This window comes from Elephas maximus, chromosome 22 (genome assembly GCF_024166365.1).
Source record: "Elephas maximus indicus isolate mEleMax1 chromosome 22, mEleMax1 primary haplotype, whole genome shotgun sequence".
Taxonomy (NCBI): Eukaryota; Metazoa; Chordata; class Mammalia; order Proboscidea; family Elephantidae; genus Elephas; species Elephas maximus.
The window spans coordinates 69,537,014-69,549,262 of NC_064840.1; the positions used below are offsets into that span (position 1 = coordinate 69,537,014).

Genomic DNA, 12,249 nt, shown 5'->3' on the forward strand with positions numbered 1-12,249 from the left:
GCTAAGCTTCAATTGCTTCATGTATAATTTAGGAATAAAAATATTTGCCTCGTTGGGTTATAGAGAAGAGTACGTGAGAAGGTGCACATTAACTTGCTGCTGGTGTTGATGATAAATTTTCTGATCTCCTGGACTGTTCGTTATATGTTTGAGGTTTATGTTCCTGATGGAGCCTCTGTAACATTTTGAGTTATATTTTAATAGGAATTTCTGTTACAATGTGGATTCCCTTTCCACCTCTCTAAGAGGTTATTTTTCAGCATTTTGGAGAATAAAATAGCCAGGGAGATACCTACCTGCTTTTAATCTTGTTCAGTGAAATTCAATAAAAAAAACTAGTGGTCTGTTTCCATATTAATGGACCTATTCACACAGCTTTTCACCTTCCTGAAGATCCTTGCCTTCATGCAGGTCTGGGCTTTTGTAGACCCGGTTTTCAACTCTATTTGCTGAATTTTTAAAGAATGAGACAAAAAAAAAATTATCAGTTTATTTCAAAGTGTTAAGATCTATTTGTATAATACAAATAGAATGATTACTATGTACTAGGCCCTATCCACACATTATTTTCCATTTTAGTCTTGCTGACAGCTCTAAGTACAGATGAGAAAACCAGGAGCACAGACAGAGATAATAATACTTAACGAGGTTGTAATCTCCGTGGGGAGGGGAGGATGTCTGTCTTATCACTGTTTTCCCAGTGACTAGGTTAATAGGGCATTTGTAATAGAAGCTCAAATACTTGTTGATAAGTAGGTGGTTGTACAGGCCTCATGACAACTAAGTTGCAGAGGTGGGATTTGAACCCAGGTCAGACTGGCTCCAAAGGTTGTACTCTTAACCACTCCGCCACCTCCTTCCAAATTATACTGTAGCTCTACTTCTCACATTGGAGGACATGCACCTGGGATTTGCAGACCCACAAGATAAATACGCACCGTACATCTTGGAGCAAAAATTTGACCCAAATAATTTATAGGACAAATACTTTGGTTAAAAGCAGTATTAGTGTGGTTTAGAGTAGAAGGCAAAATTTGCTTGGATTTTTAAAGTTAAAATAGTAAGCTTCAAAGAAATCTTCTGATTTGAGTGAGTGTTGCCGGCAGGCCCCCTGAGGAATAAGCTAGAATGCCTAAGGAAGAGTGCTTCAGTGGGAAAGGTAAAAAGCACTGTCATAGGTGGACCACACAGAGGTAGCAAGTAGCACATCAATAGTTGAGTGCCTCCTTGTCTAGCTTCCATAGTTCCTTTTCTTATTTACCTGGACAGTTGAACTGTACATCGCAAAGTCGAATCCAGTTTTTAAAAAAAACCTCAAAATTGGATCAAATATATACTTTTTTTTAATTGTGCTTTAAGTGAAAATTTACTATTCAAGTCAGTTTCTAATACAAAAACTTATGTACACATTGTTATGTGACCCTAGTTGATCTTCCTATAAGGTGATAGCACACTCCTCCTCTCCACCCTGTATTTCCGGTGTCCATTTATTCAGCCAGCTCCTGTCCCTTTCTGTCTTCTCATCTCGCCTCCAGACAGGAGCTGCCCATTTAGTCTCATGTATCTATTGAGCTAAGAAGCGCACTCCACACCAGTATCATTTTATGTCTTGCAGTCCAGTCTGTTCTTTGTTGGCTTCGGGAATGGTTTTAGTATGGGGCTAACAGAGAGTCTGGGGGCCGAACAGAGAGTCCGGGGGCTGTGTCTTCTGGAGTCCCTCCAGTCTCAGACCATTAAGTCTGGTCTTTTTACTAGAATTTGAGTTCTGCACCCCACTTTTCTCCTGCTCCATCAGGGACTGTCTATAAATATATACTTTTTAAATAAAGCAAAAGATGTGAAACTTGCCAACTTTAAATGTTTTCCATCCTGTGGTTGAGTCTTGTGGTTTCTTGGAGATCCTGACTGAAGAGGTGCTGGTGTGAAATGGCATGGATCACGAGGATTGGTCTGACATTCTTAGTAGATGAGCAGAGTATTTACATGATGTCCCCTCACTATTTTAGGGAATTCAGACTGATGACAAAGGTCACATCATAGTAGATGAATTCCAGAATACCATCGTCAAGGGGATCTACGCAGTTGGGGATGTGTGTGGAAAAGCCCTCCTTACTCCAGGTAATGTTTTCTCTTTCTCTGAGTAAAGGCGGCCCTGTGTGTCAGACAAAGCTGTCCCCGCTCTTCACAGTCAAATCAGCTTAAGGAAAGTTTAAAGGATGAGTATCTTTATGTCATCAAAATGATAAAAATGTATTGAAATATATGTTGGCTATGTACTTGACATTTTCTGAATAATATCCATTTTTCATAAAAGACTAAAAAAATGCCTTGTAAAGACTGAAACTTTCATGGAGAGAATATGGTCACCCTCTGTAGAACACTGTAAGTTAGAACCAGAGTTGTATGTGGTGACAGTGGGAGGAAGTGGCTTTGGGGAAGAAGTAATTTCGAGTGGCATTATTATATGACTTGGTCTTTGGTGCTCCTTGGAAACTCTATGGGGCAGTTCTACTCTGTCCTATAGGGTTGCTATGAGTCGTCAACTCTATGGCACTGGGTTTTGGTTTTTGTTTGATCTTGATACAACCAAGCTTGAGCCCTTTTGCTCCCACCCCTCAAGGCGCCTCTTGAGTTAACCACTTCCAGCTCTTTGTCCCACCTCTGCCCATTGTTGACTTCATTCATATGCTTTGATTCTGTACCCTAGAGGCCCTCACCATCCTTTTCAGAATGGCCCCAGGGTCTTAGGATGGAAGCCTGCCCTGGTCACACACCCACAGCCTTTTGGCTCCTTTGGTAACACCTCTTAACCAAAGCAAAGTAACAAACTTTGAAAAACTTCATCACATAACATAACATAGCAGTTGAAAACAATGGCAAAGTGAAGACAATTTCTTATGTATTCTACTGATATTTTACATTGGCAAAACCTTCATGGTCAATTTGAAATCAATAGAATTAAAAACCGATGTTTTTACTCCACTCAGGCATTAAAAAAAAAATTGTTAGAGACAAAACAGGCTAAGGAGAATAAACTTTTAAGGGGAAAAAAAAAATCTTCCTGTGAAGTGAATATGGTTATAAAGTAGAATGAAGATGCCCTAAATGAGTATAGTTTGTTCCATAAATATTGTATCAGAAATTTAATATCTTTAAGTAGACTAAGTGATGGGAAAGTTGGGAATGTCTTCTTTTTTTTTTGTTATGTTTTAACAGAATGTGTGGAATTCACATAAATTAATAGTTTTGAATTTTTAACAAAGACGTTGATGTATCTTTATCATATTGAACTAGATATTATAATGAACATTAGCATAAAACTGTCAGAACTAAAGTATTTATAAGCAGATGGATGAATGGCTAGTAGAACAATTCTGCTATGTTAAAACAAACAGTAAGATAAACACTGATTTTGAATATCTTTGTAGTTGCAATAGCTGCTGGCCGCAAACTTGCCCATAGACTTTTTGAATGCAAACAAGATTCCAAATTAGACTATGACAACATCCCCACTGTGGTCTTCAGTCACCCCCCTATTGGGACAGTGGGACTCACAGAAGGTAGGTATTCAAAAAAAGAAGATGACTTTTAATTTCCTTTTTTACTCCCTCTGTGAACTGACTCAGTCCCCTATGTTATATGCCTTTTTGGTTAGTCTCTTATCACAGTTCCAATTCCCACTCCCCCCACCCCCGCCACTGCTAATACTTGGAGACTACTTTTCCCTCCCCCCCACCACCCTGTCTATCTCTTTGCCCTTTTTTGGGAACTAATCTCAAATTTAAAGTTGCAAGAGTAGTACAAAGGATTCCTATACAGGGTTCACATCTTTGCTTTCTCATTCTCTCTCCACACACTCACACTTATTTCCTAGCAACAAGGTCACTTTCTTACATTAGCACACTACAGTCTCCAAAATGAGATAATTTAAATTGATACAATATAATCTAACCTATAGGCCTTTTTCAGATTTTGCTAATGATTTCAGCAATGTCCTTTTTAACATTTTTTTTCCTAGTCTAGCATCCAGTTAGTCGTTGGGTGGTTTATGCTTAGCTGCTAGCCAGAAGGTTGGCGGTTCAAACCCACCTGGCAGCACCATGGAAAAAACAGCTTGGTGATCTGCTTCTATAGATTATAGCCAAGAAAATCCTATGGAGCTCAGCTCTATTCTGTAATACATGGGGTCACCGTGAGTTGGAATCGACTCAACAGCAATGGGTTTAATTTGTTTTTTTTGAGAATCCATTCAGGATAATGCATTACACTTAGTTTTCATATCTTTTCAGTCTCTTTTAATCTAGAGACAGTATTCCTCTATGACATCAATATTTATTGTCTTTCATGACATTGACATTTGTAGATTGTCCTTGGTTTTGGTTTTGTTTGGTATTTCCTCATGATTTGATTCAAGTTATATAGACCATCTATCTCTTTGAAGGCCCAGTGTGATTGTTGAGTTTTTTTTTTTTTTCTTAATTGTGATTTAAGTGAAAGTTTACAGGGCAAATTAGTTTCTCATTAAACAGTTAATACACAAGTTGTTTTGTGACATTGCTTGCCAAACCCATGATGCGTCAACAGTCTCGCCTTCTGCACCCCAGTTTCCCTGTTTCAATTCATCCAGTTTTCCTGTTTCTTTGCTTTTGGACTGGTGTGCCCATTAGTCTCGCATACATGATTGACCTATGAAGTACGTCCCTCACGTGCTTTATTGTTGGCTCTATAGACCTGTCTAATCTTTGGCTGAAGGGTGAACCTCAGGAGTGACTTCAGTACTGAGTTGAAAGGGTGCCTGGGGGCCATATCTTAGGGTTTCTCCAGTCTCTGTCAGACCAGCAAGCCTGGTCTTTTTGTATGAATTTGAGTTTTGTTCTACATTTTTCTCCCGCTCTGTCTGAGACCCTCTGATTGTTTAGAATTTTTTATAGACTTTTTTTATGTGCATTATAGATGAGGCCATTAATAAATACGGAAAAGAAAATGTGAAGACCTATTCAACCACCTTTACCCCCATGTATCATGCAGTTACAAAAAGGAAAACAAAATGCGTGATGAAAATGGTTTGTGCCAACAAAGAGGAGAAGGTATGGGAAAAATCCAGCTAGCTGAGTAGTGCTCTGCGGGGTTGTCAGGGATAGCGGTATTTCGGTGGGCTCGGGAGGGAGGAGAACACGTGGTTAGGCCTTCTGATTCAGCTAGTGCGGTCCCACTTTTATCTGTTAGGGTTCTTCATAATATTTCATTTAGAAAGAAGGTTCTACTACTTTCAGAGATGGGGGGAAATGTTGAAAGCCATAAAAAGCTCAGCGTCATTGGCCAGTAAGCCCACCGTCATTGACCAATAAGCCAGAATAGATGCAAAACTCAGAAATAACTTGTAAATGTAAGTATTTTATGTAAGGTAAATTTAAATTTAAGATAGCACTCAGTGAAGAAGAAGAAATTTATTTAATAAAGTTTTCTGAGGTAATCAATTATCTCTGTTTGGTTTAACTTTTTGAGAAACTGCCAGGCTCTTTTCCAAAGTGACCACACCATTTTACATTCCCACCAGGAGTGTGTGAGAATCTCAGTTCCTCCACATTCTCATCTATACTTGTAAATGTTTTTTTGTTTATAGCTATCATAGTGGTTATAAAGTGGCATCTCATCGTGGTTTTGATTTACATTTGAACAGGTTTTCTTTTGTAATTTTTTTTAAAATACGTTTTGTTTCAGAATTAGGTCAGCCTACTGCACTGTTTCTACTAATTGAATTAAATATTGAAGTGGAGTTTAGCAGTGTGCCTTGGGATCATGGCTCTGTGTCGTAGTCATCTAGAGCTACTATAACAAAAATACCACAGGTGGATGTCTTTAACAAAGTGAAATTTATTTCCTCACAGTAAAGTAGGCTAGAAGTCCAAATTCAGGGTGACAGCTCCAGGGGAAGGCTTTCTTTCTCTTTTTGCCTTCTCATCAGTCTTGCCCCAGACTAGGAGCTTCTCTATGCAGGAACCCTGGGTCCAAAGGATGTGCTCTGCTCCCACCACTGCTTTCTTGGTGGCATGAGGTCCCCAAGTCTCTGCTTGCTTCACTTTCCTTTTAACTTTTGTAAGATAAAAGGTGGTGCAGGCCACACTCCAGGGAAACTCCCTTTATGTTGGATCAGGGATGTGCTCTAAATAAGGGTGCTGCAGTCCTCTTTAACATAAAATTACAATCACAAAATGGAGGACAACCAGACAATACTGGAAGTCATGGCCCAGCTAAATTGATTGACACATTTTTGGGGGGACATAATTCAATCCATGACACTCTGGGAGGGACAGTGGCTTAATGGAAGCTTCATATATAGTTTCCAACTTCTATTATCAGAAAGAACATAGTCTGCGTCTGATTCCATAGCCTACACCCCAAAAGCCACAGGACGTAGTCCTTGGCATTATAGAACCTAATATCGCTGAGGACTAACAGAGGCAGAGAATCAGCAATGGGAAGAAAGAGCATTGATGGGCAGCGAAACCCGGGTTACTGTTTCTTGGTTCTGAAAGTTTCTCAGTAGCCTAAGATTTCTGCATATGAAATCAACAAGGTCCCTACTTCTCTCTTCATATCATTTATTTCTTCATACCAGTAATTCATTCATCTAATAAGCATTCCTGATAGTCTCTAAAGACTAAAAACTGGGATATGCCCCTGCCATTACCAGAAGCTCAGTGTAAGTGCAACTTAGATCACAATAAGTAAGATTCTGGCTCTATTTAATGCATTTATAATACGTGATTTGGGTTTTTTGTTTGTGTTTTAAATTGAGACATGGTTCGTTTTTAAACAAATTATTTTTTGTAGCTACACTTTGTCTCCTCTAATTTTGCTTTTCCATGGAATATTTACCGTGAAGGTATTTGCTGAAAGTGAACATTAACTAATAGTGTTAAGATGTATTGAACAACCTCGCTGGAAAATGAGATTGAAACACATGCCTCTTGACGATCACTCATGCAGTCATCAAGCATGTAGGGACGGAGACCTCCTAAGTGCCAGTCTTTGCTGGGCCATGGAGACAGAGTGTTGAGCAAATACCTTCAGGGTCCCATTCTCTAGAGATTAAAGCCTGCCAGGAGAGGTGGGCTATAATTGTTCAGTCACACAAATAAATAAAAAGTTATATCTGTGATAGAACCATGAAGAAGTGTTAGTACCGAGAGGTGGCAAGGTAGAGAAATTTAACGTGGTCAGAAAGGCACAACTATGTAGCTTTGTGAAGATAACAGGCTTTAACTATTAGCTACAAGGGGAGGAAAGATTGTCCACACAGAGGGAACAATTTGTGCGAAGGAGGGAGCCTGGCTAGTGCTTGGGAAAGAGGGAGATCCACAGGGCCAGAGCAAGGAAAGCCTGAGGAAGAGCTGTGTGTGATGGGCTGGAGACCCGACAGGGAGGTGGGACAGCCCGGGGCCTTGTAGGTCTTGTTACCTCATGTTGGGATTAGAAATGTTATAAGGTTTTTAGGGGTTTTAAAATACCAGGTACCGCTCATGACTGTGCCCCTCATACAAAATTTTACTTTAAAAAATTTGTTTTTCCAGGTAGTTGGGATCCATATGCAAGGAATTGGGTGTGATGAAATGCTGCAAGGTTTTGCTGTTGCAGTTAAAATGGGAGCAACCAAGGCCGACTTTGACAACACAGTTGCCATTCACCCTACCTCTTCAGAAGAACTGGTCACACTTCGCTGAAAACCCAGATGCTGGTGTGCTTGGCAGCTGGACCGGTAGACCTTCTGAAATGAACCAAATGATCATATATACTTACTTACTGTTCCAATTTTATATATTTCTGTCTTTTAATCAGGAGCTTCTTATAATGGAAAATTTCAGTAAGTAATAGAACTTATTCATGTAGTTAGAAATTTGTTTTGTTATGCAGGATTAATTTTCATTTCATCACATCTCACAATAATTAATATTTTAGTGTGTGTTGTTTTGTTTTTAAGCAAGTCTGTGTTAGCGGGGTTTTTTTGTTTTGTTTTTCCTGTTTCAGCTTCATTCCGAGTATAAAACTATATGAACTACAATGAATGTACTTGAATGAATATATTTTGCTAGTTTTTGTTGAGGAGGATGACAGCAGCTCTTCGTAATTTAAATAATGCACACGCACAGAATCTTTGTATTTTCCTGAAGCCAGTACTGTGCCCTGCATATTGCAAAGCTGCTTCACGGATGTGACCTTTCTCTAAAAAGTACATGGCGTTAGAGACCTGCCTACCTTGTTTTTATTCTTTCTTTTCTTTTAAATGATTAAAAGTTGTTTGTGTTATTTTTATGAGATGAGGTGCTTCAAACCTGGAAAAGATTTGAAGAGGCTAGTTAAATATCTGAGGGCCATTTGAGAAGTGACTCCTGCTTTCAGGGGGCGTGGGCTGGAATACTTCAAAAGTCCCTTCCTAGGCTGAGTCCGTAGTTCAATGAATAACTCCAATATTTGTATGCGTTCCTGTCATTTTATGTTTTCTGAAAACCGTTTCAGACAGTTGAAAATAAATCACAGCCTTTCCATCTTATAAAAAATTTGCTGTTATAAATTTATGGTGTCCAGTTCATTTTCTAAGAGTATTTCATGTTGAAGAATCAGATCCCATCACTCAGTCACCTTAAGAAAGCTTTAAGGGGAAGAAAAAGAGCTTTCTCTTTTATAAATAAAGACCAGAGATACAAAAGAGACATTTAACAGGTTAGTTATTTGGAGGAACAGCTTAGAAATCACTTAGGATTTTTAGCACTTTATTTCCTTCAGCCTTTCCCAGCTAGATTTTTCCACAGTGTTCATTAGTGATACGGTGCTACTGTATTCTTTCATTAAGCTTTCACTGGATGTCCTTCTGAGGGGCCACGGCCAGGTTGCTGCACTGATTTCTCAAGTAGGCTGGAAACTAACAAAGGAAAACTGTCTCAGTAGTAACTAGGTTATATAACTGTGGTGCAGCAAGAATATAGGATTCCCCAAACCTGGACATGGCATGAGGCAGACAATCCCCCCCGCCCCCCCTTCTCCACCAGCCTAAAAGGCAGTGGGCATAGCCTCTGGGTGCTACTGGGTGTCTCACACTGCATGGGCCCCAAACTTTGGGTGTACTTCTTCAAGGAAAAGGGGAGACCCCAGTAGTCATTTCCACTGCGACGCCATGTTTGCTTGATCTCATATATATCCTGTGCACTGCCTGCTTGCTGATTCCATACTAAACCGACATGAAAGTAGCAGAGTTGGGGTCTTCATTCTCATCAGCCCTCAAATCGGTCTTGCCCTTGAGAGGCGATCTGGCCTAACCCAGCCTCCATCACACAAAGCACTGGGGAATATAGAGATGAACAGGCATGTACAATGCCTGGTATATTTTACGTGCTCAATATAGCTGGACAATGAATAAGGAAGACCGAAGAAGAATTGATGCCTTTGAATTGTGGCGAAGAATATTGAATATACCATGGACTGCCAGAAGAATGAATAAATCTGTCTTGGAAGAAGTATAACCAGAATGCTCCTCAGAAGCAAGGATGGCGAGACTGCGTCTTACATACTTTGGACATGTTGTCAGGAGGGATCAGTCTCTGGAGAAGGACATCATGCTTGGCAAAGTACAGGGTCAGCAGAAAAGAGGAAGACCCTCAACGAGGTGGATTGACAGTGGCTGCAACAATGGGCTCGAGCGTAACAACGATTGTGAGGATGGCGCAGGACTGGGCAGTGTTTCATTCTGTTGTGCATAGGGTCGCTATGAGTCGGAACTGACTTGACGGCACCTAACAACAACAATAGATACTTGTTGAAGAAAAAACATGGTACTTGCTTTCAAGTAAGCTTATAGTCTAGAATGAGAGAAAATTTCTATACAAATTGCATCAAACTACAACTTAAGGCAATGTGTTAAGCACAGCGTGACCATATGATGACTAAAAAAAAAAAAGAGGGGTGCTATTGAGAGTGAATTATTAATAATTGGGACCGTAGACAACAAATCAGTACTGTCCAAGGCAAACAGGACAGTGTTGTCCTGGTTCAGCATTATTAAAGAGGAAGACGTATACAAGTTCTGAGGAGGCAGAAATGCCACCTTGCCCAGAAAACTGAGGAAGGCTTTGAGAAAGAGGTTATGTAGGATTTATTACTTAGGGATTACAGAGGAGAAGGTCAGAGGACAGGTGGCAGGTACAGTGAAGGTAGGACTGGGCGAAGTATACATGGAAAATGGCAGGGCTCAGTTTGGCTGGAGCATAAGTGTGTATTGGTTTTGTGTGAAATGTCCTTTGCTACTTGTTTACCTAATGATCTGGTTATGTATTGTACATAACAAACTACCTGAAAACTTAGTGGTTTAAAACAGCAACCATTTTATTCTATCTTAGGATTTTGTAGGTCAGGAATTAGGGCAAAGCTCAGCTGGATGATTCTGTTCCAGCAGTGTTGACATAGGTCATTTGATGGTATTCACCTAGCAGATAGGCTGGTCTAGAGAGCCTAAAACAGAATCATTCATGTGTCTGCCACTTGGGCAGAGATGGCTGGAATGCAGAGCTCAGCTGGGGCTATCAACCAGAGTGCCTACGCATGGCCTTCCCAGGATGGCGTTCTCAGGGTGTAGGGTAATGCTATTCAGCTATATGCATCCCCTCCCTAATGGAATCAGCTTTGCTCTACCCTGAAGCATGCTGGGGTTGAATTTGGGATGGACTTGGGCTAAGGTACAAGGCCGGGAGTGGCATGACCGGGCTAGGAGCCAAGGTCGAGGAATGCCTTAGCAAAAAGAAGGAAAACATCTGGGCCTGGGCGTGAAGTCCATGGGAACACTGACTACCCAAGGACATGGGAGAAAAACAATGAGCCTTGGTCCCAACTGGAATGGTATATAAGCTTGGGTCCCTTGCTAGGTGGTTGTGGAAAATACTCCAGCCGGTTGCCACTGGAGAGCAGCTACTTGCCCGTGTCAGTAAGTTTCCCTGAATAAACTCATGAATCTGGAAAGGGCTACTTGTCAGTTCTTCAGATTATCTGCCAGAACGCACAGTGAGGGTCTTTCCTTCCTGGGGCTGTCCCCTGACACAGGGTAGTGGACTTAAGTGGAAGCACAAGGCTTCCAGAAAATATTCCAAGAGTTCTAGGAGGAAGCTGGAAGCTCCCTTATGACCTAACCTCAGAAGTTCTAGAACATCACTTCTGTCATTTATTATTGGTTAAGCAAGTCCCTAAGGCCAGCCCAGATTCACGGAGAAGGGAATTGGATGTCACCTCTTAGTGGGAGAAATGGTACCAAAAAATTGTAGCCATCTTTGATCACCCACATCTGGCAAACTCCTACTTGTTTTTTAAGGCTTAACTAAGTTTACCTTTGTGAAGACTGTCCTTAGAAGTTTTCAGTGTTGTATTATGTGTTCCCATTACACCTTTTCACGTTATAGGACTACAGAACATGTTCACCTTTTGTAAGTCATCTTGTGCTTGTGTCATTATATATTCTCGGTATATAAATTTATATACTCGTAGTATCTGGCGTGTCATACAGCAGCTTTGACTGATGAGAGAAGGGTGTGTTACTGTGATTTATGACCCTAAAATTCTTAGTGGGAAAGAGCCAACTTTCTTTTTTCTTTTGTTTTTATTGTAGTTTAGATGAAGGTTTTCAGAACAAACTAGCTTCTCATTAAACAGTACACATATTGTTTTCTGACATTGGTCTGGGGGCCATACTCTCGAGAAGAGCCAACATTTTAATCCTTTATTTTTTTGAAAAATAATGAGTAGGTAGCCCCAAGAGTATGGCCCCCACACACCCTTTTAGCTCAGTAATGAAGTCACTCCTGAGGTTCACCCTTCATCCAAAGATTAGACAGGCCCATAAAACAAAACGAGACTAAATGGGCACACCAGCCTAGGGGCAAGGACTAGAAGGCAGGAGGGGACAGGAGAGGTAATAGGGAACCGTATGTCTAGAAGGGAGAGTGTTGACATGTTGTAGGGTTGATAACCAATGTCACAAAGCAATATGTGTTCTATTGTCTAATGAGAGGCTAGGTTGTTCTATAAACCTTCATCTAAACTACAATAATAAAAGAAAAAAAAATCAGTTGCTGATAAGTACTCATGGTGACCCCATGTGAAAAAGAATAAAGAGTAGGTACGATTTTTAGGCTGAACAAATATTTCCCTTTCTGTGAATTTTGCCTCCTGAATATACAGGAGCTGTTGGAGGTGAATATAGGAGATGGC

At 40.4% G+C, this 12,249-nt stretch overlaps 1 protein-coding gene across 1 annotated transcript in view; it reads left to right on the plus strand.

The window, feature by feature from the left end:
• GSR (glutathione-disulfide reductase) overlaps positions 1-8,595 on the plus strand; it is a 35,632-nt gene extending 27,037 nt beyond the window's left edge. Inside the window, exons 10-13 of the mRNA XM_049866733.1 lie at positions 2,007-2,118; positions 3,429-3,560; positions 4,954-5,087; positions 7,575-8,595. Of these exons, the coding sequence (XP_049722690.1) occupies positions 2,007-2,118; positions 3,429-3,560; positions 4,954-5,087; positions 7,575-7,724 (528 nt within the window). The 3' untranslated portion in view covers positions 7,725-8,595. The remainder of the gene's footprint in view (positions 1-2,006; positions 2,119-3,428; positions 3,561-4,953; positions 5,088-7,574) is intronic.
• The last annotated feature ends 3,654 nt before the right edge of the window (positions 8,596-12,249 follow it).